Genomic DNA, 25,026 nt, shown 5'->3' with positions numbered 1-25,026 from the left:
CCAATAACGTCGATTTCCGTCCACATGAACCCTAATCCGAGTTATCACTATCGAATTTAGCGCTACTCCTCTCGTTTGGGAGGAGTTCCGAAATCGATTTAAGGAGCCGTTTAACTCGATATTAATGACGACGTCGTGTGAACGGATACAGCGTTAAATCGGTATATCGGCCATTAAACCAATTTAAAGTCGCAGTGTAGACCTGGCCTCAGTCAGTGGCGGGACTTTCCACTGCCCCCTTGGTTGGAAAAAGACACCGCCCCAGGGATGCATTCTTATACACACGTACAAACAAGTTACACATCACTCCTGACGTATAAGGTGCAACTCCTCTACATAGCAAAGTACAACCCCTCTATGTAGTAAGGTGCCGCCTCTAACCTTGTACATGTTGGTTCGAACAAAACAACTCTATCCATGATATTACCCTTTTGCTCCTGTCATTGGGATGGGTTAGCCTGTTCCTTGTTATCTGTGTGGAGTGTACAAGTATGCGAATGTTCTGATATCTGGTGTTCATTACCTTTTAGGTATGTCTCTTTCTGCAGCATCAGCCGTTTCCTTGCCAGCTTCTGTGAGCAGGGCCTGCCTCTGGCTCACAGCTTCACTTCGCTTTATGTTAGCAAAGTCTTGACCATTACTTTAGTTCAGGCCTTAGGCCTCATACCAGGCCTCTGATACCAAGGTTTATATTTCAGGGCCTCCTCTTACTACAGAATTCAAGGCAGACTGTTGCTATTTTCAGAAAACCCAGAACAGATATAGTACATGATTCCAGGAAAAAAAACAAATAAAGGCTGTGTGATAGTCTAATGTAAACCAATGAGGGCAAACAAACTCAGATATCCATATGTAGGCAGTTAAATAAATGGCCTGATTTTTCTTTGAGTAGTGTCCCTATGGGTGCTCCACTGGAGGTCATGCCTCCCCCACCATCTCTGGTAGGCGGCTTCCGTCTTTTCCTGGAGCTGGCAAAGAGGGCAGCGGACACTCACTACATACTACTAGAGAAGGTCAAAGATGTCCACCATCAGCTCCTTGATATCATCTATTCTTTGTCCTTCTCAAAGATTGACCTCTCAATTAATGAAGCCATTTTAGACCCAGCAAAGACTCTGGCAAACCCGGCATCAGTAGTGTTAACTTGCAAATGAGCAGACAAAAAATATTATGTCCTTGCCAAGGAATCGGAATTCCTATTTTCCCACCCACCACCCAATTACATCGTGGTGGATGCTGTCAATTCCCATGGCCAGTAGCACCAGTCCAGAGCTATGCCCTATGATAGGGATAGGAAGTGCCTTGTTCTTTTCAGTAAAAAGGTGTATTCCTCAGCCACCTTATAGTTCCATATTGCAAGCTATCAGATGCTCGCGTCCAAATACGATCACATAAATTACAATAAATGTAACTGAAAAGCTTGCAGAGGTACATCAGGAATCCTTCAAAGCCATCATCCAGGAAGGGCAATTAGTAGCAAAAACATCACTGCAATTGGCCCTCGACACCACCGACATGGCAGCTAGGGCCATTGCCACAGCAATGGTGATACAATGGGCATCATGGCTCCACTTGTTGCGATTCCCGAAGAGGTGCGGTCCATGGTGGAAGATCTTCTCTTTGAGGACATGAAGGTCTTTGCCAAAAAGACCAACACCTTCCTTTATGCCATAAAGGATTCTAGGGCTACCTTTGGGTTGCTGGGTATCTATACACCAGGGCAAAAGATACTATTTAGTCCCCAGTCCCAGCACAGGCTGTATGTGGCCCCACCCCCCAACTGACTCAACTGACCATCATTGTACACCAATTTGGCCACTGATTGGCAGTATTCTGCAGTGCCTGGGAACACATAATGTCAGACCCGATGGGTCTTAGAATCATCTGGTCTGGGTGCTCCATCCATTTCACCTTCTTACCACCTCCACAGCACCCTTCCCCATCCTTCTTCAGGCACCTTTCTCATGAGAGTTTACTACAACCAGAGAGAGATCTCCTTCTCCAGTTAGGAGCCATAAAACCAGTGCCTCAACATTTATGAGGCAAGGGCTTCTACCCTTGTTATTTCCTAATAACCAAAGGAAGGGAGGTTGGAGACCCATACTAGACCTCAGAGCTCTGAGCAAGTTTGTCAAGGCTCAGAAGTTCAAGATGGTCACCCAACTGATCATTCCAGCATTGGAACAGGGAGACTGTTTTTTGGCCCTCAACCTCTGTGAGCCTACTTTCACATCTCAACCCTACCAGCTCACAAGTTCATGACCATTATCAATTCAGAGTCCCCCCCTACAGGCTCTCATCGGACCTGAGAGTATTTTCCAAACTTCTCTCAGTGGTAGCTGCTCATTTACACATGCTAGGAATAGTGATTTACCCATACCTGAACGATTGTCTGCTCATAGCCCAATCTCTCCAGAACGCTCACCAAGTCATCGACACTATGATACACTTGTTTGTAGAGCTGGGTCTACAGATAAACTCCCAGAAGTCAACTCTCACTCCAGTGCAACATCTGGAATTCAAGGGGGCTGACCTCAACGCTTTGCAGACCAAAGCCCTTCTACCTCAACACAAGTTCCTATCCCTGGTTTCATTCATAGATGCCATGCAATGCACCCCACAAATACTGGCCAGGCTCTGCCTCCAACTCTTGGGACATATGGCAGCAGGCATAGCCATGATGCTACATGCCAGGATTCACATGTGATGCCTCTAACTGTGGTTCACTTTGGTTTACAGACTGAACAGAGGCACTTTGGACAAACCCCTGTCACTATCCACCAGGATCAAAAACTCCTTAGACTGGTGGAAGAACCCAGACAAGGTGTACAAAAGGATCTCCTTCTCGCAGACATCACCATCATCACTCATAGCATGGGGCATGCATTAAATGGCCTCATGATGGAAGCAAATGTCACCTGTGGAGATACATCAGTCTCCTTGAGTTGAGAGCGGTCAGGAACATCTGTGCCCATTTCCTTCCACTGATTGCAGGATCACACACAAAGATCCTAGCAGACAACGTAGCCTGCACGTACTACATCAATTGGTATGGTGAGGGCCAGGTTACCCTACTGATGCACGGAGAAAGTGAGATTATGGAACTATTACATTTCAAACAACATTAGTCTGTCCATGGCCTACCTTCCAGGCACACACAACTCAATAGCAGACAATCTCAGTTGCAAATTCCCACACAATCACGAGTGGGAGATGCACTCCACGAACTATTCACGTAATGGGGAACACTGTCTACATACCTGTTTGCCACTTACCAGAATAAGAAATGTCCACGCTACTGCTCTAGGGTGGTGATAAACAGTGCTCGTTAGGCAATGCTCTTTTTTTCCCTTGGGACAAGGACCTTCTTTACACCTTACCTCCATTTCCTCTACTGCTGAAGGTCCTGCTAAAAATAAAAAGAGTCAGTGTTCATGGAATTCTGATTGTTCCTACTTGGCCAAGACAGACCTGATACCCTTAAGTAGCACAGCTCGTGATGTGCCAACCGATCTCCCTCCCAATCATTCCACACGTCCTATCACAGGACAAAGGGTGTACCCTGCATCCCAACTTGGGGATTCTCCACCTCAAAGCATGGCTCCTGCTTGGTTCCAACACCCAGAGAGTTCCTGCTCAAGGGAAGTACAAGAGGTTCAATTACACAGTATAAAGTCCTCCACATGACAAACTTATCTGCAGAAATGGTCCAGATCTGGTTTATGTCCCAACAAATCTCCCCAACATCCGTGACTCTTCCACACATCCTAGATTATGCTCTAATCCTTATAAAGGCAGGATTATCCCTAAACTCTCTTAGGGTCCATCTAGCAGCAAAAACAAGCTTTCACCAACCTGTAGAGGGGAACTCAGTGCTGTCACACCGAACCACAAAAAGGTTCCTCTAAGGTATAATAGACCTCTTCCTTCAGCCTTGACTTCCTACCCTCTTGTGGGACCTAAAACTGGTACTGAAAGGGTTGACTAGGCCTCCCTTTGAACCCAAGGCCACCAGTTTGCTGATGTACCCATCAATGATAGCCTTCTTGATAGCGATTACCTCGGCCAGGAGAAGAGGAGAGATAGCAGTCCTGATGGCACGTCCTCCCTTCACAGTATTCTTTTTGGACAAGGTTACACTCAGGCCACATCCAAAATTCATCCCTAAGGTAACTTCTCCATTTCACATGAATCAATTGATTCACCTTGCAATCTTCTACCCCAAGCCTCACCAGGACAACAAGGAGGCTATACTTCATACCCTAGATGTCAGGAGAGCCCTGGCCTTCTACCTTGACAAGACAGGGGTCTTCGGGAATTCCCCTCAGCTTTTCTTCTCCATTGCAGAAAGATCCAAGGGCTCAGCAGTATCAACCTGAACGCTCTCTAAGTGGGTCTCGAATTGCATTTGACGGTGTTACCAAATTCACAGTATGACCCCTTGAGGCTCGATTCGTACAAACTCCACAAGATCGATCTCGTCATGTGTCACCTTTTTCAAGAATGTCCCTATCTCAGAGATCTGTAGAGCGATGACATGGGCCTCAGTCCACACTTTTGTAGAACACTATGTGATCACTGAGGCGCCACCTCTGATGCCATCTTTGGCTCCACAGAACTGTCATCAGTAACTGACCCAATTCCAAAGTCCCAGCCCTCCAGAAGCAGGCTTGGGAGTCACCTACAGTGGAGCACCCACAGGGACACAGCTTGAAGAAAAAGATGTTACTCACCTTGTGCAATAATAATGGTTCTTCGAGCTGTGTGCCCCTATGGGTGTTCCGCAACCCACCCTCCTCCCTCTACTTCAGAGTTCTTGTCAATGATTCTGTAGTTGAGAGGGAACTGAGGGCGGTTATCCCACAGGCACTGACTAGCCTCGTAGTGTACCATAAGGAGAAACAGCATATGTGCTGGCCCAACAGACTCTGCTACTGAAGGTCTCCGATCAGTAGCCCAGGGACACAAGCACACCAATGGTGGAGCACCCATAGGGACACACATCTCAAAGAACTATTGTTATTGCACAAGTTGAGTAACTTCTCCTTTTTCAGACATGCTCAGCAGTAGACAATTCAATAGACAATTCAGTAGACAATTCCTACTGAAGTTCCTCCTTCCTCAGGCTTTCACTCTGTTTCTCACATGTTTGTTTCTTGCTCTAACCCATACTCGTTAACATGCTCTTCCTTCCATTACTGCGTTAGAAGAAAGTATTCCATTAATCTTTCCCACTTCTCATCCCTACTCGTCACCCTGCCCTCTCCTCCCCTGCCCCAAATGACACCAGTCACACACAGTCCCACAGTAGTGACCGACAGGTTCTTCTCGCTGGTTAGAATGCTAAGAAAAGGACGTTGAGGTTGGAGAGCTCCCTTGCAGCAGTGTAACACAGGAAACAATTCTAGCAGGCCACTAGAGGATTTGCTGAACAAGACTATAAGACCATTTCCCTCTCTTTTGCTAAATACCCTCATTTGCAGGGAGGGGAGAGGATGGAGGGCCTCAGTGTCCATGCTGGAAAATGACTGGTTGCCGGGCAACTCCTTCTGAGCCTGAAAATGGGTGAAACTATTTTTCCTGAATCAAATACATTACCGCTAACACCTTTTGGTCAATATATGTAAACTATATGGGCACAATACTGCAAATTCTTGCTCAGGCAAGTAGTCCTTATTCACCTGAGAAGTTTCATTTTAATAGTCCAGTTCAAATTCCTAGTCTAACTTATAAGGGCTTGAATGGGCTGAGGCTTGTCTTTCTTAGGCTCTGACCCAGGAAAACACTTAAGCATGTGCTTAAAGTTAAGCATTTACGTAAGCAGCTTTTCTGATCAGGAATGCTTTCCTGAATTACCATACTTCTTTGCCCAGGCCTCTTCATAGTAAGAGGCATGGAATTCATTAAAAGATCCATTGCATACAAAATTTAAATCCTCATAAGCAGTGGTGGCTAAATATAGCACTAAATAGTGTAATTCTTTTTGATCAAGATAGATGCAAGCCTTAATTTTATATGACCACCTAGATACCATTGTGATTATATGCTTGACTGAGTTCGGTAAGGATGGTCTAGAGGTTAGAGTGCTAGACTGCAATTTACAAGACCTGGGTTTAATTCCCTGCTCTACCATTGTCTTCTTGTGTGACCTTGGAATGTCACTTAGTCTCTCTGTAACTCAGTTCCCCATCTGAAATATGGAGATTGCAATATGATTCACTTCTATCAGTGTAACTTTTAAGAGGTTGACGTATACTATGTCTTTAAAAAACATCAATTTTGGCCAACATTTTAAAACTTAGTCTCTCAAACAAGAATATGTCACTTAATGTTGTACTTAATTTTCTTATCTGAGGAAATATCTCTTTTGACAGTGCTGAATTCAAATAAAAATTAATGTTATGAAAAATGCCATCAGCATTTACCTGTATTTTTTAAAAATAATGATTTTAGAACATATTCATCTGCTTTTTAAATTTATCTCCCAAAATGAAATAATACTTCATGCAAGCTACATATAAAAATTTTGAGCTAGTGGATAGCTTTAAACTATCTGAAACTACTTAAGAACATAAGAACAACCATAGTGGGTCAGACCAGTAGTCCATCTTGCCCAGTATCCTGTCTTCTGATAGTGGCCAATGCCAGGTGCTTCAGAGGGAATGAACAGAACAGGCAATCATCAAGTGATTCATCCCCTGTTGCCCATTCCCAGCTTCTGGCAAACAGAGGCTAGGGACACCATCCCTGCCCATCCTGGCTAATAGCCATTGATGGACCAATCCTCCATGAATTTTTCTAATTCCTTTTTGAACCCTGTTATAGTCTTGGCCCTCACAACATCCTCTGGCAAAGAGTTCCACAGGTTGACTGTGTGCTGTGTGGAAAAATACTTCCTTTTGTTTGTTTTAAACCTGCTGTCTATTAATTTCATTTGGTCACCGCTAGTTCTTGTGTTATGAGAAGGAGTAAATAACACTTCCTTATTTAGTTTCTCCACGCCAGCCATGATTTTATAGACCTCTATCATATTCTCCCTTAGTCATCTCTTTTCCAAGCTGAAAAGTCCCAGTCTTATTAATCGCTCTTCATATGGAAGCCGTTCCATACCCCTAATCATTTTTGTTGCCCTTTTCTGAATCTTTTCTAATTCCACTATATCTTTTTTAAGATGGGATGACCACATTTACATGCAGTGTTCAAGATGTGGGCATACTATGGATTTATATAGAGGCAATATGATATTTTCTGTCATATCTATCTATCTATCTCTTAATGATTCCCAATGCTCCATTCACTTTTTTGACTGCCGCTGCACATTGAGTGGATATTTTCAGAGAACGATCCACAATGACTCCAAGATCTCTTTCTTGAGTGGTAACAGCTAATTTAGACCCCATCATTTTTTACCTCTCTTCATTCTGAAAACTGACCATTTATTCCTACCTTTTTGTTTCCTATCTTTTAACCAGTTACTGATCCATAAGAGGACCTTCCCTCTTATCCAGAGATGGGCAAATTACAGCCCGAGGACTGTGTCCGGCCCTGCAGATGTTTTAATTCAGCCCTCGAGCTCCCGCCAGGAGCGGGGTCCGTGGCTTGCCCTGCTCTGGCGCTCTAGCTGGGGAGTGGGGTTGGGGGATTGCCCCGCTCTGCGCGGTTCCCAGAAGCAGTGGCATGTCCAACATTTAACATGGAGAAACTATGTTGGAAATAAAGGAGAAGAAGAATGGAATTAGAAATGGAAGAGGCATAATTTATATTCTTGGAACACACTAACTTAATATTCTCCTCATCCTTATAAACAGTCAACTCATTTGACTGTTTTTACATCTTATAAACAGTCAACCTATTTTTCCCATTCAGCATTGCTTGACCAAGTTATTTATTTAGCTTTATTGCACTCTTAGACCACATTTTTAAGCTAGAAATACTTTAATTTCCCAGCTGTCCTTCGGTGTTTTAATTCATGTTTTCTTTATTTTATCTAAAAGCTACTTATCTACTTATGTAGGATTGATTTCTATAGAATGATGAGACTTCATAAATTCACTGATTCTCGCTGAGACTCTGATCAATCTTATTATTTGTGGCTTTGTTCAGTTTTCAAATTAATTTAACTCTAAAATGGATATACCATATGTTGCTACTCTTTCTCTAAAACAAATATTATTAGGTTTGGAAATTATGCAAAGTATTTCTTTCTGGAGATGTGCATAAAAAGCACTTATGTCAATTCTGTTCAAAATGTTTCGCATCATAATTATTTCCAAATGTTGACTTTTAGATGTGTGGACTTTCACTTGGTTCTGTGTCATATCCGATTCCTGATCCAGAATGAATTGTTTTCAGAGATTGCAGAATATTTTTTCTTTCATCAGGAAAAACATCTATCTTATTCTAACAACCTTACTTCAGAATAGTCTCACTGAAATTCCTCATTGAGCTAGGTAGTAGTCAATGTGACTAAGCATGGCAGAACTGAATCTTTCGTCTTTATGTGGTGCTATATAAAAACCCTTATATGGCTCTCCTTGCACTACATTGTCTGAGTTCTTCACATTAGGTAGAAGAGACCATGGTGTGTGTATCTGTCTGTCTGTCTCTCTCTGAACCTTTCCTGTCACTAAGAAGCAGGTTTATGGATTTTGGATTGTTTTAAAAAATGTATCTGTAAGAATAAAAGGTACTATTGTGTAGGCAAAGTGGGTCGGGGGAAGGGTAGTTGAGTTCTGCATTTAGCTCCAAATATAGTGAGGTTAGTAATCATTTATTTCTTCCTGTGAAGGTTTTATCATCTGTGGTCACAAGCCTACCCTTATTGATTGACTCTTCTGTTGCTCTAATGGAATGCTGCTATCATGGGAGGTGGTGGGAGGGAGAGGTGATCCTAGGTAGCCCAGACTGATTCCATGTTAGGCTTCGAAACTGAGATGTAAGGAGTAGTTCACCTCTCTCAAAGCAATTGTTTCACAATCTCTGTAAACTCAGGAAGACAGCACTGGATCAGTTACATTCAGTTCATGTTTTCAAGGGTTCTTCATAAGCATAAGGACTAGAAAGGCAAAAATGAAAGTTTAGATTCAGGAGCATGCCTTTTGGCAAGAATTGGATTGCGTGGTCATGGAATCACAGAGTATATGGGGCTCTGCTCCTGTGTAAGCCCCTCCATTCTGTTTATCATCTTCACACTACTCTGCCCAGTTTAATTATATCTTTGTTCATACAAAGTGTCTAAAACTAAACTGGGACTTTACTCCAAATATGGTTTTACTAAAGCATTATAACAGGGGTCAGCAACCTCTGGCACGTGGCTTGCCAGGAATAAGCACCCTGGCGGGCTGGGCCAGTTTGCTTATCTGCCACGTCGGCAGGTTCAGCCAATCATGGCTCCCACTGACCGTGGTTCACCGTCCCAGGCCAATGGGGTTGGCGGGAAGCCATGCCCAGCACATCCCTCACCCGCACTGCTTTCCGCCACCCCCATTGGTCTGGGATGGCGAACCATTGCCAATCTCTACATTATAAAATGATATAATTGATTCTGAACAGGAGTGTATTAATGATTAATACAGATTAACATTCTAGCAGCCTTTCTTACTGCTATTTCTTACCAATCCTCTTACAGCAAAGTCATTATTCTCACAAAACAGTATCATCCTGAGCATAAATTTACATAATCTGAAATAATAATTTATACATTTCAGTTGGCTAAATTGGGACTTTCATTAGACTTTGCTATGGTTCAAATCCTTTCCCTATTGCCCAGCCTGAGTAGCTGGGCTGGATGCTGTGGACCTCCTTAGGAGAGGTGGGGAAACTATTTTTCTCCCATATACCAGTCAGTAGAACAGAGTTACTCCACATCTACTGTAGCATAATGGTCTGAGTAGCCTCCATGGAGAGAGGGAAAAGACTGGAGGCTCTGTGTAGTTACACTAGGAGTCACCACAGATATATGTGGGCTCCTGGCTTTTCCTCACTCTCTGTCTGCTGAAACAGCAATGATTCTACTGCGTTGAAAGTGCTCTGCACTTGCAGAAGAGTGGGGAGGATTTTTGTTTATTAATGAATTACACTATATCCAAACTCACTTTATTTGGTTCCTAGATTAGATTAGAAACTTTTTCACTTTTGGTTTATTTGAATAGTTAACATATTGCAACATTTGATATGTTTCAGGCTGGATCTTGTTCCAATCAATAGATCAGTTGGTTTGAAGGCTAAACCCACTAAGCCAGTAACAGAAGTTCTACGGCCTGTGGTTGCAAAATATGGCTTAAATCTTAATGAACTTGTGGCAAAACTAGTAAGTATCTTTTGATGTAAAACAGCGGTGGGCGAACTATGGCCCAAGGGCTCCATCTGGCCCTCCAGACATTTTAATCCAGACCTCGAGCTCCCACGCGGCTCCCAGAAGCAGCAGCATGCCCCCCACCCAGCTCTTAGGTGTAGGGGCAGTCAGGGGGCTCCACACACTGTCCACACCCCAAGCGTGGCTCCCGCAGCTCCTATTGCCCAGGAACTGCAGCCAATGGGAGCTGCAGGGGAGGCGCCTGCGGACGGGGCAGCACGCAGAGCTGCCTGGTCATACCTCTGCATAGGAGCTGGAGTGGGGACATGTCACTGCTTCTGAGAGCTGCTTGAGATGAGCGCCACCCAGAGCCCCCTCCCACACCCCAACCCCCTGCCCTCTGAACCCCAATCCCCCTCCTGTCCTCCGAATCACTCAGTCCCAGCCTGGAGCACCCTCCTGCACTCCCAACCCCAGAGCCCTCATCACCTCCCACATCCCAACCTCCAATTTTGTGAGCATTCATGGTCTGCGATTCAATTTCCATATCCAGATGTGGCCCTTGGGCCAAAAAGTTTGCCCACCCCTGGTGTAAAATCTGTAGTATTGCTTGTCTGAAAAAGAATATAGAGTATTCTAAGAAATTAAGTATAGGCTCATCTTTATGAATGAAAATGTATTCTATAAGTGCCTGTGTTTTGGGATGAGGATATGCAGTAGTCATAGTCTTCATTCTTCAGATAGTTTGACTATGGCTTTGTCTGGGCCTACTTTGTCTTGGCCTTCTGAGCCCCCCATTCCTGCTCCCTTTTCAGTGGCTTCATTTCAGACCAAAACATCCCATCTGAGGAAGGCTGAACAAAAGGCTTGGTCTACACTGAGGGCGGGATCGATCTAAGATACGCAACTTCAGCTACAAGAATAGTGTAGCTGACGTTGACGTATCTTAGATCGACTTACCTCCCATCCTCACGGCACAGGATCAACGGCCACAACTCCTCCATCGACTCCACTTTCACCTCTTGCCCTGGTGGAGTTTTGGAGTCGAGAGGAGCGCATTTGGGGATCGATTTATCATGTCTAGATGAGACGCGATAAATCGATCCCCGATAGATCGATCACTACCTGCTGATCCGGCGGGTAGTGTGGATGTACCCTAAGCCTCCTCTGTAGTCCATTCTTTCTGTTCATCTGTCAGCCAGAGGGTGTCATTTGAGAGCAATTAAAACTGTTGCCCCTGTTAGCCTGGAAAGCACAGAAATCAACTCCAGACTGTTGACAGCATATAGGTCTACCATTGGTTTGTCAGACTGGCCAATCCATAATATGCTGCAGACAATGACTCGTGTCCATTATGATCAAAGCAATTATGGACAGTATTGGTCTGAAAATTATAGGGAAGCTAGCAGAGGATTCTTGGGGTTACACTGAAGTATAACTGTACTAGCTAGTGTTCTGTTTTAAATACCAAGTAAATTCAAGTTGTTTTGAAAACCATTGTTTTTCTCTATTATACACAAACTGTGATCTAACTTCAGAATGGTGAGCAGGAACCACTAGATCTTGGTGTCCCTATATCTAATCTGGATGGTCAACGAGTTGTATTATATGAAAAAGAGCCAACAAAGGGAAGAGGTAAGAGGTTCTGAAAGTTTTTATAAAGTGCTTAACGAGCCTCATAAAGCCTGACTTTACATCCATAGAAAAAATAAATTTACGTGAGATAAATGGTGTTAGGATGAAGGATTTGTTTAATAGGATAGAATGGGAAAACTATTTATAGGAATTAAAGTTAAAGGTGTGACTTTTCATCTATTAAATTGGCTGGTATTTGACTATCACGATGTGCTCTTGTAGCAAAGTTTGTAACTCTTAAAAAATATGTTTTCTCCCTAGTACCTTACAAGCTCTTAGTTTGTTAGAGAATGAAGTTCTATATTTTACTACAGGACAGGTACAGCTTAGGGTATCAGCTACAACTGCTGGAGAGATGGATTGTGTAGGGTGAGAAGATACTGCAGTCTCCATCCCTATGCAATCCTTGGGCTCCGCAGAGACTGGCAAAAAGAGTGCCAGTTGTGATTTTTGAGGTGGTGGACCTCTGTGAAATAGAAGCTGAACTAAGACTTCACTTCAAATTGGTCAAAGAACAGCAGTTATATAATTATTTTTTGTCACTACTGACCGCTGGATTCAGACCAGGGGCCTGGAGATTAAAGGTTCCATGTGCCATTAGTATCCCCCTTTATAGGTAAAAAATGTGATTTAGATTAGATTAAAATTAGATTAAATTAAATATTTAGAATGGTGGATCTTGTAGGGGAAATGAGTAAAATAAAGAGAGCTGTATTTGGTGGAGTGGGAGAGGGGAGTCAGATTTTATCACTTTGTTAGGGACCAGAGTCACAGACCACAAAATTTAATTTACCTTAAAACTTTTATAATCCTATTGGTACTGTTATATAGGAACTAGGCACAAATGAACCACTTCTTTCTACACTGCCAGGTTATTTTGGGCATTAAACGTGTAAATCATCAGAGAATCACCCCAAGTAGAAAGATGATCCTAGAGCAGCATAGAATCAACATAGGCATTCTTATGCCACATATGCTTCCAGATACACTGGGGAAAAGATGCATGATTAGAGAGAGAGTGCTTTGTTAGGATGAACCTACACCAAGCAGATCCTGAGCTGTTTTTTGCCCTTTGTGTCTGTTGCAGGCAGATACAAATTAAAGCAGCCCTGAGCTTACTTTAACAGTGTATGGAGAGAAAATGGAGGTGCCCAAAGGGCAGTTGATGCACAAAGCAGATCTGAAAGGTTTTTGGGTTTCTTAATAGATTTTTATGCATCTGATGTTTTTTAAAAAAGACTCAGTTTTCATCTAAACTGAACCCTGTGACTGCAGATCTAGTGAAATTATGCCATCACAAAAGTCAAGAAAATTGAAAGCTTAGCAACGGAGAGGGAGAGAGATTTTTGGTTACTCATTGCTTTTCATTTATTTTGTTACCAGCTATTGTACTCAATGACTTATGAATATTGTGGAGAAAGGATGTCTTCCTTTAGCTTTTTGACCCCTGCTGCGTCTTTTCAGTAAAGGTGTAAAAACTCATAACACACAAGCTTTGAAAGCACCAGAAAATCCAGGGAAGCCTCGGTTGTTTTCTAGTTGATTTAACTTAAAAATATTGGGATGTCAAGTTTGATCTTCCCTGGTTTTGCTAGAGCTTCTTCCAGGGGGCCTCATGGCAGGGTATTTTATGTGTCATTGTGTTTTAAAAGTTAATATTATGCTGAAGTGATATGTTTATAATTATAGAAGACATATTTATGTTTAGTGTTCACAGACAGACAAAAAGGCGCCCCAGTAAAACAAAGTACAGTTGTAACTTCTACTTCCAGAAATCAAGCATCTACAGTAAGTTTTTTTTTTTTGTTTTTTTTTAATGATTTCTGCCGCTCAGAATACCTTCTATGTTCTTCTGTCATCATAAAGTAGAAGCTTCAGGTATCTATGCTAAAAACATTGTCCAGCTTACCTAATTGAATTGGCTGCAGCTATAAATCATCCTATTCTTTCTGTCAGACTTCATCTGTGCGGGTTTAATCCTGCTTTTTCACCAGTGTGTGACCATGAATTGAGTAACAGTGAGTGTTTTATGGCTTTTATGTTCTTGGCTTTCTATATCAGCTGAGTGGATCATCTTTATCAAAATCGATTAACTTTCTTTGAAAGCCAAGGCAAGTACTTGAGCCTACTACTTTAATGTAAATTTTCCTGTGCAAGCAATGTGCTTATTGTAAATGGGATTTTTTTCTTTTCTGGTGTGTAGTGTTAAATCCTTTTAGTCATAATTAAGCTTTAACATTTGTTGTATTTTTTAATCAGAGAAATCTGTTTATAAAATATCCTTTTTATTCACTTAGAATCTATTATGCACATATTGTGGTATATCCTAATTGTAAGAAGTCCTTTAACTTTCCTTCTAATGCAGGGAGAGGGAAGAACTCTAGGAAAGTCTAATTCTATTAAAATAAAAGGCGAAAATGGAAAAAATGCTAGGGATGCTCGGCTATCAAAGAGAGAAGAATCTCTTGCAAAGATTGGGGGAAAAAAATATCAGAAAATTAATTTGGACGAAGCAGAGGGTATGTCAACTTTTTAAGTATATGTAATAACATTAGTGTTCAAGGGAAAATGATAATTCCAATTTATGACTGTGGAAATCATAAGGACTGTGCATTTATCACTGTATGAAGAAAATAACAGACAAGTTCCTTATATGCTTGGTGCTGTTAACTTTGAACTGCTAATTTATTGAAGTCTAGGGTAAAATTTTCAAACATGCCTGCAAGTACTTAAAGGTATTTAGGCATCTTAAGATGAGATAGATGCCTACTGGGATTTTCAAAAGGGCTGAGGTTACTAACTCCCAGAGAAATCAATGGATGTTAGATGCCTAAGAGCTTTTGAAAAGCACACTACGTGTCTACTTGCATCTTTAGGTGCCTAAACAACTTTTATAATCTGGCCTTAGATCCACTTTTCAAAAGTCTCTTAGGATTCTAAGGGCCTAAGTCACTTTTGAAAAGGAGATGTAGGCTCCTAAATCACATAGGCACTTTTGACAATTTTATCCATAGTCTATGATAGCCAGACTACCACTGCTTGAAAAGGGGTAGTGGTGGTTGTGTGGAGTGGTGGGCAAGAACAGAAAGAGATTTCTTTTCATTCAGTAAATGTTCTGAAGAGGTGGCTAGAAATGGTACAAGAAACAAGGCTGTGCCACAACTGGTCATTTTGATTTCTGAGCCAAAATCTTCCCTAAATTACATCTTTGAGACACAATAACTTCATGAGGATTTCACTGATGACAGCAGAATTTGCCTTTCCATGTATGTTTTCTGATATGAAAAAGTGAGATAATAAAAGTCACAGGGAGGTGAAGGAATAAGATCATTTTAAGGGTTGATATCTTTAGATATTACTCCCTCATCCCCAACCTCAACAATTATTTGAAGCAATTGCCTATCCCACTAGCTCCAAAATAAAATGTGAAAATCAGAACACACATGCTAGCTAGGGCAAAAATTTAAAATGCATCATTATTGCCACCTGATGTAGGGTGACCAGATAGAAATTGTGAAAAAATGGAACGGGGGTGGGAGGTAATAGGTACCCATATAAGAAAAAGTTCTCAAAAATGGTACTGTCCCTTTAAAAATGGGACATCTGATCACTCTAACTTGATGTTCAAACAAAAGGCCTGATCCTGAAAAGCGCTGCACATGAATGACTTTATATAAATGAATAATTGTTTGTAGGTTTGGACACAAGGAAGTACTGTAACTGAAACCCTTGTTGTGAGTGGCTGTTTGTTAGTTTCTGAATGTTGCTGCAAAACATGTTAATGTAGTTTTGAATTACTTATTTCTGTTTGCTGCTTGAGTAGCTCGTTTTACCCATTCTTATAAACTCATCTTCTGATTGAGGCCAACTGAAATATTAACATAATTTGAAGACCTCAGAATTTGAGGCCTTCATATTTTATTTTGATTTTGTGAAATTGATCCAAGTTTGGGAAAGACCTATTGAATGTTGTAGAGTATTTTTTAATGAAAAATCTTTATGAAATTTGAAATTTCAGGAAGAATCAGGTTTTCCTTAAAACACACACATTTCAGAAATGTTTTATGTTTTGTTGTACATTCTGCCATTTTGCAAAACTTTGGCAAAAGTTATATTTTGGGGCTACAAAATGCTCCAGATTCAAACTCCATATATTTTCTAACATTTTGCAAATCTATTGAAAATTATTTTCACACAACATTCCTAGTGATTGTGCCAAACCACCCAAAAGTAGTGTTAGAAAGTTGTACGTAAAGTAAGTTATAGGAGTGTGACATATGACTTCATATTATGTCAAAAAAACATTTTTGCTAAAACTAAATGTTTTGATTTACAGTGAAATTTGTTGATTTTTTTGATTTACATAATCAGCGTAAACTGGATTGAAACCACAAAACTGATTTCACTTGTTTCCTAAAATGAATTTGAACTTTAATCTCCAGAAATTTAAAGGTAGCAGTAGCTCCTGGAGCTTGATCCAGGGTGTAATTCTGCCCTTCTTCCTGGGTAAGGGGGTTATAAGAAGGTTCCATGTTAGCAATTTTGAAATTTGGATGATTGGTACCAAAGAGTTAAGTTATTTCTTTTTTGGGAGCGGTATCCTTCTTGGCTCAAGGTCTAAAATTTCTGGTTGCTAAGTTTTGAGGCTTTCCAGAACAAAATAATGGATCAGTTACACATATATAATTTTATTAAATCACAAAACAACATTATGATAAAACTAAGATTTTGTATTAAATCTACTCCATCAAAGAGATTCAAAGTTTTGGCTAAAAGTTCCAGATTAACATATTATTATTAAACTGAAAAAAAAAAGCCTTGTAAGAGGATTGTCTACATTCTGGACCAATAAGCTTTCAGAGAGCTGACTATTTTTAAATTGAGGTGTGCAAAGAAGCATCTAGAGTATACAAATGTACATCCTAATCCTACAATCTGTTAAATTTCAGTAGGACAAGAGCTTTGTTATGTAATAGGAATTAAAGACATGTGAAGGTTCATTTTAATGCATAAAATAGAAAATATGTTTAGAACGCAGACTTTGTATGCAGAATTTTAGCCCAGAGTGAAATGCAGCTGTTCTAAATTGCAAAACTGCTTACAATAACAATCCTGATTATCTTAATTATAATGCTGCTAGTGAACATTGCTGCAATTGAACAAGTTCCTAATTAACATAAAATCTAATTTCAAGGCAGCATTGAAAATAACTGAAGGTCTTCACTGAGAATAAATATGCTAATGGTTGACATTTTAATGGCTTTCATTTTCTGACAAAAATTTGTCAATTTTGGGTTTTCTTCTAAATAGAGTTTTTTGAACTCATATCCAAAGCTCAAAGTAACAGAGCAGATGACCAACGTGGGCTGCTAAGAAAAGAAGACCTTGTTCTACCTGATTTTCTTCGTTTACCTCTCAGTGGACCAGAACCACCCTCATCTACACCAGTGAGCTCTAAAGGCCTCAGCAAGAGAATTGCAAAAAATGATGGCAAGGATAAATGTACACAGCCAAGTGGAAAACTGGAGACTGCGCAAAACTATAATGAAAATTCAATTAAGAAAACAGGTCATTCAGAAAATAAACATAAGTCTGCTTTGACAACGCTCAACAGTCAGAAGACTTACAATGTTCCTTTTAGTGCCCCATTGTCTCCAATTCCACATGTACAGGAAAACAATATGACAATATGGAAAAGGCAGTCAGGAGAATTACAGGCTGAAGGCATACAGACTATAGATGATGAAAATGTAGCAGACTTGACTCTTGTGGCTGAAGGAGATATTAGTAGCCCTAACAGCACCTTACTGCCGCCGCCACCACCAACACCACTATCAGACATCAGTAAACTCATAGAAGCCAACTATCCACCGCCAACTCCACTGGCAGGTAATCAGGAAAATTCTGGATATCAAAGATCCAATTCAGGTATTTCTAGTTTTTAATAGTCTTTCCATTTACGTAAAATTATCTTCCCTTTATATTGTTTATCACTAAAACAAACAAACAAAACTATCTCTGCACCTTACATTTTATTTTTAAATAAGTTTTATTGTTTTATTCACTGTTAAGTTACATTTCTGGTTGCCTCCAAAACATATTTTTGTTTGGACTGAGTACGTTTGTGCTAAACAAAATGCAAGCCTGCAAATGACCATTTAGTGTGAGACTTTAATACACACATGAAAAAACAAACACAATATTTGCTATAATTAAAACAACAAGGAGTCCGGTGGCACCTTAAAGACTAACAGATTTATTTGGGCATAAGCTTTCGTGGGTAAAAAAACACTTCTTCTGATGCGTGGTGGTGTTTTTTATCCATCTTCAGATGCAAGAAGTGTTTTTTTTAATCCACAAAAGCGTATGCCCAAATAAATCTGTTAGTCTTGGGTGCCGCCAGACTCCTTGTTGTTTTTGTGGATAGAGACTAACATGGCTACCCCTCTGATGCTATAATTAAGTAGTTTACTGTTTACTCTCATACATCACACAGTAGTTAAATATCAATATCTGACCTGCTTACCAGTGACTCAGTCCATATTTTCTGAACCATTAGTAACAATGAGATTAAATCATTAGGGTTTTTACTATCACAGGTTTAATGATCTCACACACGCACGCACGCACGCACGCATACTTTTTTTGTTTTTAACATTTGGAAGTTCCGGTGCTGTAGGAAGAACTCTAAATATATATATTAAAAACCGCAGCACTGTTTACAGTAAAACAGAAACAGGATAAATCTTGAATATTTTTAATCTTTATCTAACAAATTATATTTGTATCTAAAAATATAACCCTTAAACCATTTCTTTTTTCTCCTTTGGTACCCAAAGCAATAGATTGCATCTAAAACATAATTCCCAAAGTTTTCATATTTGAAAAAGCTTTTTCTAGGAGACCATTTTTAAGAAAATGGAGGACATTAGAATGTAAGTTTCAGCAATATCATAGATCATTATTATTCCTCATAAACATGAACTCATAATAATTGCTATTACCAGAAACAAGAAGTGGTAGATTGAGTGTTGTGGCATTTACATTTTACAGTCATTGTACTGTACTCTTTAATGAAAAATATAAGAAAAGGTATCTGTGCTAAAGTTATTTTTGATGTTTCAGTGCCATGATTTGTTTCACATTTCTTTGTGGTGTGAAAATATACAGTTGAATTATTTATCTTTTTACAGAGGGTATTTGATCCTATTTCTTATCTGTACTGCCAATGATTTGTAAATATTTGATTGTTACATGCTTACAAATGGCAATGTGAACTATTGCATCCTGCTGCTCTTAACAAAACAAAACAAACTCTATCTTAATAGTATTTGCAAAATGTTCTATAAATGCTACCACTTTAATTCATTTAAATTAGATTTTAAACAGATTTGTTATCCAGATGCCTCCATAAGAGAACACACAAAGTGTATTTAGGACATGTTTATGTACATATTTATATATCTGTGTCAGTGTCCTTTTGATGAGTATACAAGATGGAATTCAATTTGCATCCTTTTCAATGGGAGCTGATATAAGAACATTTGCACTTAAAAACACTATGAACTTACAGTATTTTAATGCATGCCATACATTTCTGTGTAACTGCTGTACTTTCACTTTTCTTACTTTCTGCTTTCACTTTGTAGAGATCTTTATGTAGTTTTCACATGTATTTTGTATCTTTGTTCTTTCAAAAGTAATAAATTCTATACCTACTTATACAAGACTGGTTTTAAGCTTTGATTTTCTTCATTATTTTAAAAATATTCTGTCTTTGTAGAAACTTAAAGACCTAATTTAACATATTGAATGCAATTGAAATGTAAATATTACATTAACCTTAATGTATTTTAAATGTCCTAATATTGGTTGATCTATTTTAACATAGTGGTATCGGTTCAGATCTTGTAACATACATATTAATAGGTATGGACTAACAAAATTACAAGACAAACTTGACAGTAGAGAAATTATGAGGAGAAAATTTAATATCCTAAATACAGGCCCTTTCAATAGGGCCAGATATTGCATTAGATTCTGGCAGCTCCCATTGAAATCAGTGGCAGCTGTAAGCATACGCCTACAGACACATAAGAGAGCAGACTGGCCTGTAGTACTTATATAGCGTGGCTAGCATGTCTATTGCAATTCATGTAACCATGTTATAATTTGAAAAACAAAGTATTTAAATCTTAGAAATCTTTACTTCTCAAATTCCTTGTTTCCTTTTGTCACAAAGAAAGTGTATTTTGATTCTTTGAGTAAGAACGACGACGACTTGGAATAATAGTAACAACACTGAATTCTCTGAAAAGAGATTCTTTTCTGTCTTTGGGTTCATGGGCTAAACCTTGTACTCAACCATTTCTTCTGCTTACTCTGTAAGAGTCACCAATGTTTCATTGGTCTCTGAAGTGAATTGGTGTTCTCAGTTCAGTTCTAAGTGGAGCCACCAACATAATGGACCCTTCATTTCGCAGTCTCAGCTATTGAGACTGAACTACCCTTTTCACTTCTAGAGATGGGCTCTCCACAGCAGGATTGCAAAGCCTGTTGGAGCACCTTATTTTTTAACCTTTTTCATGGACTGAGGTCTCCTTTTTTCCCCAATTTGTCAATATAGTCACTTACAGTTGTTGGTCTCTATGAAAGAAAACAAAGCCCTTTTTAACCCATTGTTGCAATTCCCTGTTTGAAGGCAGAGACAGACTTTTGAACAGCAGATAACTAATAATCTCCCTGTGGAATTACACCAGAATGTAAAGATTTTCATTTTTATTCTGAGGACAAGTGATCATGTACTTTACCTTTGTGTCACAAGCACCATTGAGAGCTTTTGCCATAATTAAATATGATAGCTTTACACAATTAAATGGAAGCCCTATAAAAATAATCTTAAATTTAAAAAGTACTTTTCATCTCAGAGGTCCCAAATCACTTAATAAAATAATGTGCACACTATAGACCAGCATGGGGATCATTTCATCCCCACTGAAAGGCAGCCATCTCTGGGATGTCTAACAGCTTACGTCCTATTCCCCAATAGCGTAGGACTGTTTCCAGACAAAACTATAGAAGTAACTTGAGGCATACAGAATGCAATTAGCTAGGGCATGAAGGTAAACCCCACTAAGAAAAGTGCTATGATATATTTAATGATCACAGTGGAAGATCCTCTGATTTAAGTCACATCTGAAATACGGTCCCTCCAGCAGCATATTGGTTCAGTATGGACTCAGAGACTAGAAGACCGTCTACAAAATCACCAGTATTAAAGGCTACACCGAAGCTACTGTTTTTCTGACCAAAAAGAATTGGATTATGGTGCCCGTCAAAGCCACTAAGTAATTACGGAAGTTATAGGAATTGTCCCACACAATTTATGTGCTCCTTCTGCTCACAAAACTTGTAGTTAAACAATGTAAAACATTTTGGAGCAGATCATTGGCTGGTGTAAATCAGCACAGCAGATTGAAGTAATGCCACTTCTCCTATTTACACTAGCTGAGGATCCTCCCTCCCTAACCTCAGAGATGGAATGCACTAGTTCCCAGTCCTGGCTGGTTTGGGAGTCAGCAAGGTACTTTATATTTTGCTCTGTTTTATTATATAGCATTGCAGGAGGTCATGATTTTGCCAACAAACCCTAAAATATTTTCATTAGGGTTATGCTTCCCCAGAGTATTATACCCTGAGCATTATACCATGTGTTTGGTGGGTAGATCCTTTTCTAAAATGTCCAAATTATGTTCAGTTACCTTGTATATGTCTGCACTTGGTCAAATATTTACTCCTGGGGGAATTCTGTGCCAAAAAATTAAAAATTCTGCACATACTATTTTAAAATTCTCCAAAATTCTGCATATTTTATTTGTTAAAATGACATAATAAAATCACTCCAGTTTAAATTATTTTGATATTTTATTTCAAAATACCTGTTAACAAGTATGTCAATAATACAGAAAACAGCAGCAAAAAAAGATCCCCCCAGGAGTAGAGAATTAAAGAAATCTCTACAACAACCCAGTTCCAGCTAGAGGGAACTGTGTGGGGCCCCCAGAACCAGACACCTGAACTCCCATCCGTCCAGAGCACAGCTGCAGGGCACCCCATGGCCCAGACACCTACACCCCTTTTCCCCCAGATCCCAGCCATGGGGCACCCCAGCTCAGACACCCACACGCTCCTCCTGCCAGAGCCCAGCCATGGGGAACTCCCCAGACACGAGCACCCGTCTCCCCACAGAATCCAGGTGCAGAGCAGCCCTCATACACCAGGTCCCCCCTACAGAGCCCAGACACCAGCACCCCCAAAGCCTTTACTCCCCCCACCCAGCTTCTTTACTGTCCCACGGGGGACATGGTGTGTTGTGGCCCTGTCCTTCCTCACCCTTTGCCAGAGCTGGCTGATTGTCCCAGGCCCTTTCCTGTTCTGATCAAAGAGCATGCAGCCTCAAGCCTAGCCAGACTGGGCACTCCATTGACTGCAAGCTGGGCACTGCAGAGTCCAGTGGCCTTAGTGGTGTCCAGAAATTCTGCAGGGAAAACATGGAATTCTACAAAATTCTGCATTACGCAGTGGTGCAGAATTCTCCTGGGAGTAAATATTCCATGAGTCTTAAAGAAACTACCTGAGAAAATCCAAGTACCTTGCTTAGATTTGCTTCTCAGTTCATGGTAGGGTTCATACAAAAGAGTAAGAAATCCACTGAAATACAGTGCACTCTGCATAAATGCATACACCTTTTCGTGGTAGGATTTTTTACAAGTAGCATGAGTGAGTAGTAACAATATACAAACTCTAAAAGAAAGGGACGGAATGATGAAAGAAACCAGAAGATGAGGTTATCTAAGGAACTGCCTGCATTAACTGCCTGCATTAACTCTTTGGAAACTGCAGACATGAGCACATGTCCTCCTAAGCATTCAGACTTCCAGACTTTTGCTTTTTGTTTATTTATAATCCTATGTAAGAGCCCAGCTGTGCAGTCCATACTCACCTTGGTGAGCCTTTTAGTCACAGCTGAGCTCCAGTGTAGTTGTAGATGCTTTAATTATCCATATAAGTATAACAATAGTTCTTACATAGAGCTTTTCATTGGTAGATCTTAAAGTACTTCCAGTTCTTTTTTTAATCCTTCTAAACACTCATAGACAGCTCTTCAGCTTGTGGAAATTGTTGAATTTGAAATCAATGGCGCTAGGACAATTTACACCAGCTGAGCATCTGGCCCTTGGCTATAATGCTATCATATGGCAATTACACAGGCTAGCTGTGCTGCATAACAAAGTATTGACTTGTATCAGTTTTCAGTTAGCTGGCTTTCAATTTCATTGATTATCCCATTCCTATAATATGAGAGAGTAAATAGGACCACACAGTTTACCCTCTCCGTGTCATTCATTATTTTTTATACCTTAATCGTGTTGCTTTTTATCTCCTCTATTTTTATCCTTGCCAAAAATTAAGTTTATGATGTTTTGTATGATAATGATTGCTTAGACACTCAAGAAAAATTTAAAATGTCTTTAATGAGAATAACACAGTAATTCCTCTCAGAGATATGATGCTTCATTAATTTATATAATAAAATATTAATAATGTAGCATCTTTATATTCCTGGACGGAAGCTGGCATATAAGTGCAAACTATTTGTTCTACTTGCTTGTTGTTGTTAGTATAATCTGGCATTTTTAAAAGGACATGAAAGTAGAGCCAGAGATCTGTTCTTATGGATAGAATAAAGAGAAGTAGGAGAAATATTTCATTGCCTCATATAGAACAAACATTCTGGAGTAGGAGTACAGTATTTATGCACTCATGCTACACTAACAGTAGTTCAGATCAAGCTGATGCTCCATTAAAGGGTAGCTGTAATTTAGCAGGCTGACATACCAGAAGAGGCTTCTTGCCTTTCCTCTGCTATTACTCAGTTGGTTTATCTAGAATTTCATCTAGTTCCCTGGGAATGTATTTTAATTTTATAGAAACCTCTCTCTGTAAGGAAGTTCTCTCAGGGATTTTCTGAAACAGTATGAAATTTGCTTTTGTTTGCATCCTGGGCAGTTTTTACCACATCTTCATATCAAAGTAATCTTAATTAGTAGATTTATTAATAATTATGAATCTTATAGTACCCAGAAGTGTACTAGGTGTGTTACAGAATAAATATAGGTTTCAGAGTATAAATAAAAATATAGATATATAGAGACACGAATTGAGATTTTCAAAGTCAGCTATGGAATTTAGCCACACAACTCCCATGGGTTATATTATATCTCCATGGGAGTTGTGTGGTTAAATCCCCTACTTGGCTGTGGGAAAATATATCATCCTAGAAAACATGTTAACTGACATGTTTTAACTAACATGATATTAAACATGACAACCTCTGGATCTTAAAGGAGAGTGTTTAACCCCCGCTTAGCAATTTGTGTAAAAAGGAAAAAGTCATGTTGAAAAATGTGTTTTCTGCTTGAGGTTAAACTTAGAGCTCCACTCTAGGGTTAACGACAACCAGCTATCTTATTCTTAAACACGACTGCTCTTACAGAATCATACTAATGTAGGGCTGCAGCAAACCTTGAGAGATCATGTAGTTTATCCCCCTGCAAAGAGGCAGGACCACGTATGCATAGAACACCCCTGATAGGAGTTTGTCTAATCTGTTCTTAAAAATCTCCAATGACAGAGATTCTACAAGTTCCCTCTGTAAGCTATTCCAGCGCTTAACTGTCCTGATAGTTAGAGAGATTTTTCTAATATCTAACCTAAATCTTCCTTGCTGCAGATGAAGCCAATACTTCTTGCCCTAGGTTCACTGGACTTTGAGAACAGCTACAGACCAGCCCTCTTTATTACAGCCCTTAATATATTTCATAGACTCTAGGACTGGAAGGGACCTCGAGAGGTCATCGAGTCCAGTCCCCTGCCCTCATGGTAGGACCAAATACGGTCTAGACCATCCCTGATAGACATTTATCTAACCTACTCTTAAATATCTTCAGAGATGGAGATTCCACAACCTCCCTAGGCAATTTATTTCAGTGTTTAACTACCCTGACAGTTAGGAACTTTTTCCTAATGTCCAACCT

The 25,026-nt window shown here is 39.9% G+C and overlaps 1 protein-coding gene across 6 annotated transcripts in view; it reads left to right on the top strand.

Annotated features, from left to right (window-relative positions):
- The window catches only part of RGS12 (regulator of G protein signaling 12), a 168,153-nt gene that overhangs the window by 136,959 nt on the left and 6,168 nt on the right, over positions 1-25,026 (top strand). For 5 of the 6 annotated variants that reach the window (XM_032788633.2, XM_032788635.2, XM_032788637.2 and 2 more), the window contains 5 exons: positions 10,183-10,309; positions 11,833-11,929; positions 13,638-13,717; positions 14,295-14,448; positions 17,240-17,857. In XM_032788633.2, the coding sequence (XP_032644524.1) occupies positions 10,183-10,309; positions 11,833-11,929; positions 13,638-13,717; positions 14,295-14,448; positions 17,240-17,857 (1,076 nt within the window). Of the gene's footprint in view, positions 1-10,182; positions 10,310-11,832; positions 11,930-13,637; positions 13,718-14,294; positions 14,449-17,239; positions 17,858-25,026 lie in introns of those variants that run through there. The other variant, XM_032788634.2, reaches the window with a different exon arrangement.

The sequence above is a fragment of the Chelonoidis abingdonii genome, chromosome 5 (assembly GCF_003597395.2).
Source record: "Chelonoidis abingdonii isolate Lonesome George chromosome 5, CheloAbing_2.0, whole genome shotgun sequence".
In the NCBI taxonomy this organism is placed as follows: Eukaryota; Metazoa; Chordata; order Testudines; family Testudinidae; genus Chelonoidis; species Chelonoidis abingdonii.
The sequence above is the reverse complement of the archived record's forward strand: the minus strand, read 5'-3'. Positions and strand labels throughout refer to the sequence as shown.